We start from the raw sequence: 6,733 nt of genomic DNA on the forward strand, positions 1-6,733 counted from the left end.
GATAGGGGCTGGAGGGGTACGGAGGGCCAGGCAAGGCAGGCCTTGGTTGCTGCTCTGGGCATGGGGATGTTATACTGAAAACGCCAGTGTAAAAAGACCCTTCAGGTGGACCATGCCACAAGGAACCTTCCAACTGGGGGTTTCAGAATGACCTGAGGGAGCTCCCACCCCCTCAGAAGGCTTTCTACTCTGCCCCTCTGAGAGCCTTCCTGGGGAATAGAGTATCCTCCCCAGATAGTACCATCCCAGTCTCCAGAGCAGCCTGTCTGCTAGGTCCCTCACTGATACCTCTTTAAACTCTGAATTTCATCCAGTGTGAAGTCAAATATGCTGGCAAGGTGGTGGTTGGTGCTCCAGGCAGAGGTGAAGTCACTCTGTGGACACAGGAAGGAGAGGGGACTAGTCAGCTAGTGAGTATCAATTCTACTTCCCAAAGGCACCCTTCTCCCCAGCTGAGGACCACATGGGCTGCCTGCTGCCAGCCAGGGCTGCCGAGGGCTGGACCCTCCCTCGGGTGAAACTTGTCACTTCCTTGTGATTCCAAGTCCTCACCAAGGAACAAAGTCAGCCCAGTTCTTGTCCTGGCTTTGCCTCTAGCTGACTATATGACTTTCACCTCTCTGGGCCTCAGTCTCTTCAACTGTAGAATGGGGACAATAACCCCTACCCTGCTTCACTCATAGAGGTGTCAGGAAGCATGGTAAAATTAAATAATTGTAGAAGTGCCTTGTCAAGTGGAGAGTGCTAGGGAGATGAGGCCATGTTAGTATTACTGCCCTCCGGGAGGGCTTCAGTAAGGATACATTTACTTGACAGAAAGAAAATGCTCTGGAGCCTTGGTGACTCAGGACAGTCACTGCTCCTCCCTGCCTTCAGTTTCCCCAACTGGACGGTAGAGGGAAGAGTGTGGCCTGCTCTTGCCCCCACTTTGGGTTCTTCAGATGCCTGGCTTTAGCTGGTTTAGCTGTAATAGGAACTGGCTTCTCCTTAAGGGGCATGGGAGAGTCCCCGGGCCTGGGATGTAGTTTTCCACACAGGAACCCCTAATGTGTGCTTGACCCTGCTGGTCCTGTGTGTGAAGGTGGAGAGCAAGAAAACAAGGAACTAACACTGGGAATAGCATCTTCCAGCAAAAACTTTGACCTTTTTCTTCTATAAACTCGCCTTTTCTGCTGCTGGGATTCGTGAGGCAACAAACTGTGGAGACAGAAAACGGAGAGGGTGGCCCAGTCAGAGCCTGAGGGCCCAGAGGGTGGTGCCTCAGGAAGGGCAGGACAGGGCTGCAGACAATAGCAGCACCTTCACGGGAGGCCTGGGGAGCAGGGGGGTCAGGGGCACAGTGGGCAGAAAAGGAAAATGTGCCTCCCCACGCATGTGCATCCAGGTGCCCTGTCCCCGAATGCCAGGATGAGGGGCTCTGCTCAGCCAGGAGGGCGGGACCCCTTACTCAGGCTGCCTTCCCTTCACCTCTGTGCTCAAGTCCTTGTCCAGCAAGGCTGGGTCCCTCAATCTGGCTTGCCCTCCCTGAGGCAACAAGGAACTATGGTGGAGGGAGTCGGGGGTCAGGGACCCGTCCTGCTCCGCCACTAACTAGCGCTCTGGGTGCCTGTAGCTGGGCTAACTGGGCCCAGGTTGTCCTCGCTTCCTTGGATGCCACATACTCTCCAGGGAGCTGGGAGCAGAGAAACTGAGTTGGCTGCAGCCCTAGCCCCTGGGCCCAGAGCACTGACCCAGGCTTGCTCTTTCCTCTCTTACGCAGCTCAGAGGAGGCGCTGCTCTCATTTGGCATCAGTCCCTTGTCTGGCAGCAGCTTCCCTGGCGGGTTGGGTGGGACGCGGATGCGCAGGCGAAAGATGCACTTCTTCTTCTTGATCTCCTTGCCGCAGAGGAACCTGAGGGGTGTGCAGGGGAGGAGAGAGCTCTGGAGCCTCATTCTGTCCTCATGGGAGTAGGGCCAAGCCTTAAACAGGCAGGTCCCCTGGATCCAGAGTGGCCTCTGGAGATGCAGGGATGGGAGGTGCAGGGGGTAGCTGAGGATGTGGCTGGTGGCTGTCCCTCCTGCATCGTGGGTCCTGCTGCTCTTGTCCCTTTTCTTCTCTGCCTCAACCAGCCCCAAAGCCATCAGGAAGACCGCTTCCTACTCACAGTGGAATTGATACTGTGGATTCTACCTTATTCTGTTCTTGCTTCTCCCCGGGGGACCAAAATCACCTCCAGGCACTTGCCTCTCCCTTTAGACACTGCAGAGGTGACCTACACACAGCCCTGCCCTCAGGGGACTGTCCTTAGGGAAGGCTAAAGGCCTCGTGTACCTAAACCACAAGAATGTGTTAAGAAAGTGAATAAATTTGCCTAGAGGTGTCTGAAAAGGTTTCCTAGAAGCAGTGTCTTATTCTCCACTGTGCCTCAGCACCCAGCCAGGGCCTGACGCAGAGCAGCAATTCAGTACTTGCTGATAGAACAAGTGAATGAAGAGGCTATAAGACATCCTGGGCACAGGGATGAGCACCAGCGAGAACACCCAGTGGGAAAGGGCTTGGTGTGGCTGGCACTCAGAATAAAGCAAAGGGACAGTGGCCGAAAACATGGGCAGGGCCTGATCCTAAAAGGCCTTTAAGGCCAGATCAAGGAGCCTGAGCTTCTGACTATGTGGTGGTGGTGAGGAATGTGGCCAGCCGTATGTGCTGAGAACCCTGGATGGGAGGACATGTTCTGGGGGACGGGTCAGGAGGCTGCAGTCAGGAGGCTGAGAGATGCTCCATCAATCCTTCAGTACCTGGCCCAGAACGTTAGATGGCTAGCACCAGAGGGGCCCTCAGAGAGCAGGGGCACACCCCACCTACAGACCAGGGCCAAAATGTGTCAGGCTGCTGAGGGGGACAGGGAGGCTTTGCAAAGGCAGAGGAGGGGCTCCTTGGATCTTGAAGGATGGGAAGCTTTTGCAGAGTCAAAAAAGGGGAGCAGAGTCTAGGATGTAGGAAGAACCTTTAGATTGAAATCCCACCTGAGGGGGCCCCTCACACTCTCATCCCTCCCTGCACGCACCGGCTTTTGTAACTGTTGAGAGCGTTGAGGAGATGTGGTCCTCGATCTGTCACTGGAGTGCTGGTGAGCTGAGGGGAGCAGGATAATTAGATCCAGGCACAAGCCCCAGCTCCTGTCTCCTCCCTCCCCTCTGCCTCCTGATGCTTCTGAGTCCTCTACGTGAGGACCACTGACTTAGTCCATGATCTCAGACAAATCTTTTCACCTGTGTATCAAGAGCTTTAACAAGGTCCACACTCTTGACCCTGTAGTGCTACTCCAAGGGTTCCGTCATGGAATTTGTATCTGCAGATGTAGTATGAAACCTGAACAAACTTCACCTACAGAACTCTTCTGTATGGCACTGTTACTAACAGTGGACAAATGGCAATGAAACTATATGCCCAATGGGAGGGAAACCAGTAAACTATCGTAGAAATCAATGCAGCCAATAAAAATGTTTATGAAGATTCTTTAATAATATAGACAAGTACTTATGCTATAATGTAAACTTTTTAAAGGTGACTGAAAATTGTATATGTGGTATCATCTAAAGCATGTAAAAAGAAAACATGCATAGTTGAGAATCTGAAAGGAAATGTACTTACCTATTATTTCTAGTTTTTTCTGGGTGATGTGATATAGGAATATGGATTCTTTTGAAATTATTCTTTCTTATAGTGTACTTTTGGGTACTTTAAAAATTTTCTACCAGGAGGGTGGCGCCTGTGGCTCAAAGGAGTACGGCACTGGCCCCATATGCTGGAGGTAGTGGGTTCAAACCCAGCCCCAGCCAAAAAAAAAAAAAAAACTGCAAAAAAAAAATTTTTTTTTTCTACCAGGAATGTATATTTTTCTTATAAATCAGAAAAAAGCTATTTAAAAAATTACCAATTCTCTCTCTCTTTTTTTTTTTTTTTTTGAGATGGAGCCTCAAGCTATCCCCCTGGGTAGAGTGCCATGGTACCACACTCACAGCAACCTCCAACTCCTGGGCTCAAGCAAGTCTCCTGCCTCAGCCTCCCAAGTAGCTGGGACTACAGGCGCCCGCCACAACGCCTGGCCATTTTTTGGTTGCCGCCATCATTGTTGTTTGGCAGGCCCGGGCCGGGGATTCGAACCCGCCACCTTAGGTGTACGTGGCGCCTTAGCCGCTTGAGCCACAGGCGCCGAGCCACCAATTCTCTCTCTTAAGGCTTTATAATATATATGTCTTATACACATTATCAAACACTGTAAACGAAGACATTGTTATATATAAAACCTTTTTAAAACATAAAGATTACTTAAAAAAAGAAATCCCTGTCATCAAGAAGGATTTGGGGCAGTCGGTGGGGAAGATGCACCACCCTGTGTGCTGGAGTGGATTCTAAGGGTGCCCCACTGCGGGAGTGGTTAGGGAAGCCGGGCTCCAGCTCTGGCTCAGCCCCGATGCCCTGCTGACCACAGGCAAGTTGCTGTCTAGCTATGACTTCTGAAAGTCTTGCTTTGTTACTTCACTCCATGGTTCTGGGGCTCCCAGGCCCCTGGTGACCCAATATTCAGAATAGGCTCGGCAGGGGTCAACATACTCCACTCTGTCCTAGCAAAGAATTCTGGAGTAGGTCAAATCAGAGAGCCCTGCTCCAGCCACACTTGATCTAGGACCTCAGCTTCCCCAGTGGAATCAGTGAGGCCCCAACCACCCACTGCCAAAATCTGGGCTCAGGCTCAGAGGCTGCACGGATGCAGCAGCTCCAGGGTGCTAGAAGCCTGGGTTCTGGCTGGTAAGCCTGGGCAGCCCTCTCGACCCCTGCCACTCTTGACGCCCCACGGCCCTGCATACCTTGCCAAGCTGTAGGAGCTCCCAATGGTGGTTGACAAAAGCCAGGATCTCCTCAAAGTCAAAGTACTTCTTCTTGCTCTGCACCCCCAGGTTATAGAGGGCCAGGTGAACCACGTCCACCCTGGGCAAGGGGCAAGGAGGCAGGGCCTGGTGAGGCAGCAGCCTGCCCGGTCAGGGCTCCAGCCTCGGGGGTCCAGGCTAAGAGGCAGAGCAAGGCTGGTAGCTGGAAGTGAATTGTCCCAGGAGGGAGGAGAAACAGAGGGGGTAAGAAGTGGGAGGGGGCAAGAGTGGGCTGGAGGTGAGCCCCACCCTCTCACCATCGCAGGGGCAGCCTCTCGATGTACTCTGGGCCCTGGTTGCACACGGAGCAGAAGAACAGGTAGAACCTGTGGGTGGATGGATGGAGAGGGGCCTGATACCCTACCCTGGCCCACCCCCCTTCCCACCACTCATCCCTTAGCATTCTCATTCCTAGGGCTGGTGACCTCGAATGGGTAAGGACAGGGGCAGGACTGGGATGAAGAAATATCCCCTATGCTTTCTAAGCCCTACCCTAGCCTTCTTCCCAAATACTGCCCTGAAGTGTGGCTGAGTTTGTAGAGTATGAGCTGAGCTAGGCTGCAGTGGTCACCTTCTTCCCCTCTGAGACAGACTCATACACAATCACAAATGACTTAAGACACCAACCAAAAGACATATGTCATCTGATCTGACAGACATAATGCCTCCATTAGCTTAGTCTCATGGGTTAAAAGTTGGATCAAGTCATCCATTTCCCCGGTACCTTCTACAGCAACCCTGGGCATGGTTTGGGTGGGGACTGTGTCTCCCCTCTTTCCCTTGACACTTAAGGGACTACAGCTGAGGGAAGGCAGGGATTTGTCTAAAGTACCACACCAATCCATGGCAGCTAGGAATATATCCCAATATGTTTCTTTATTGCCTCCCTGGCTTAGGTAAGGGGTGCTCTACCCTGAACTGGCTCCCATAGACAGGTAGGTAGGTATACATTACTGTAGACCCCACCTTGTCTGGGACCTGCCAGGCCATCTGATAAGTTGCTATTGCCTTCCTGGCCCCTCATTCTACCCCTAAGATTAGTTTGACCAAATTAGCACCTACCGGTCTCCAAACATCATGGGCTCATTGAGGCACTGGGTGCAGGCCTCGTGGAACCACTGCCTGCACCGGTAACATTGCAGCATCCGCAGGTACCATCTGGAGACACAGAGGAGCCAGGGTCAGCCAGCACTACACCCTCAGACAGGCATGAGCCTCAGCAACCTTTCCCAGCATAAACTTGCCCTCTACCAGCATAACAGGAAAAGAACTCAGTTACTAAGCACTTAGAATGTGCCAGGGGATAATCTGGGAGCCATGGGCATGGTACCTCTTTTGTTCTCACCACTTGGTAAAAGATGGGCTGTCTCCATATTACAGAGTCAGAGGTTAAAGGCCTTGGTCAAGGTCACTGAGGTAATTGGAATTCTGAAGGGTGGTGTATCGAATTCTGGTCTCCCTAACTTCAAAGCCCTTGCTTACTCTGCCATGCCACTACTGGACCTCTCATCTCTGGACATGCTGCTTACCAAACACCACTGACAGGGAACAGTTTTCCCAGGAGACTTCATGGGAGCATAATGACTCCTGTAAGCTACACTGGGGCAGGACTACATCTCGTTTTTCCACCTGCTACTATACTATCCAGCAATACTCACTGAATATGAATGAAAAGTAAAAAGTTATTCTCTTGATAACTATCAGCGCTTTGTTCACACCCTGTCAGGTGAGGGCCAGGTTAAAATGCAGATTCCTCTGGTCCAGTCCAGACCTATTCAATCTTTGGGGAAGTCTCCAGGATGCATTTTTTTTTTTTTTTTTTTT

The 6,733-nt window shown here is 51.8% G+C and overlaps 1 protein-coding gene across 1 annotated transcript in view; it reads right to left on the reverse strand.

Moving 5' to 3' along the window:
* PHF19 (PHD finger protein 19) overlaps nucleotides 1–6,733 on the reverse strand; it is a 17,962-nt gene that overhangs the window by 4,820 nt on the left and 6,409 nt on the right. The window contains exons 4-10 of the mRNA XM_023510602.1: nucleotides 5,972–6,067; nucleotides 5,167–5,235; nucleotides 4,850–4,970; nucleotides 3,046–3,113; nucleotides 1,731–1,892; nucleotides 1,110–1,197; nucleotides 289–374 (exon numbers count right to left, since the gene is read on the reverse strand). Of these exons, the coding sequence (XP_023366370.1) occupies nucleotides 289–374; nucleotides 1,110–1,197; nucleotides 1,731–1,892; nucleotides 3,046–3,113; nucleotides 4,850–4,970; nucleotides 5,167–5,235; nucleotides 5,972–6,067 (690 nt within the window). The remainder of the gene's footprint in view (nucleotides 1–288; nucleotides 375–1,109; nucleotides 1,198–1,730; nucleotides 1,893–3,045; nucleotides 3,114–4,849; nucleotides 4,971–5,166; nucleotides 5,236–5,971; nucleotides 6,068–6,733) is intronic.

The sequence above is a fragment of the Otolemur garnettii genome, unplaced genomic scaffold (genome assembly GCF_000181295.1).
Source record: "Otolemur garnettii isolate 467f Iridium unplaced genomic scaffold, OtoGar3 scaffold00014, whole genome shotgun sequence".
Taxonomy (NCBI): Eukaryota; Metazoa; Chordata; class Mammalia; order Primates; family Galagidae; genus Otolemur; species Otolemur garnettii.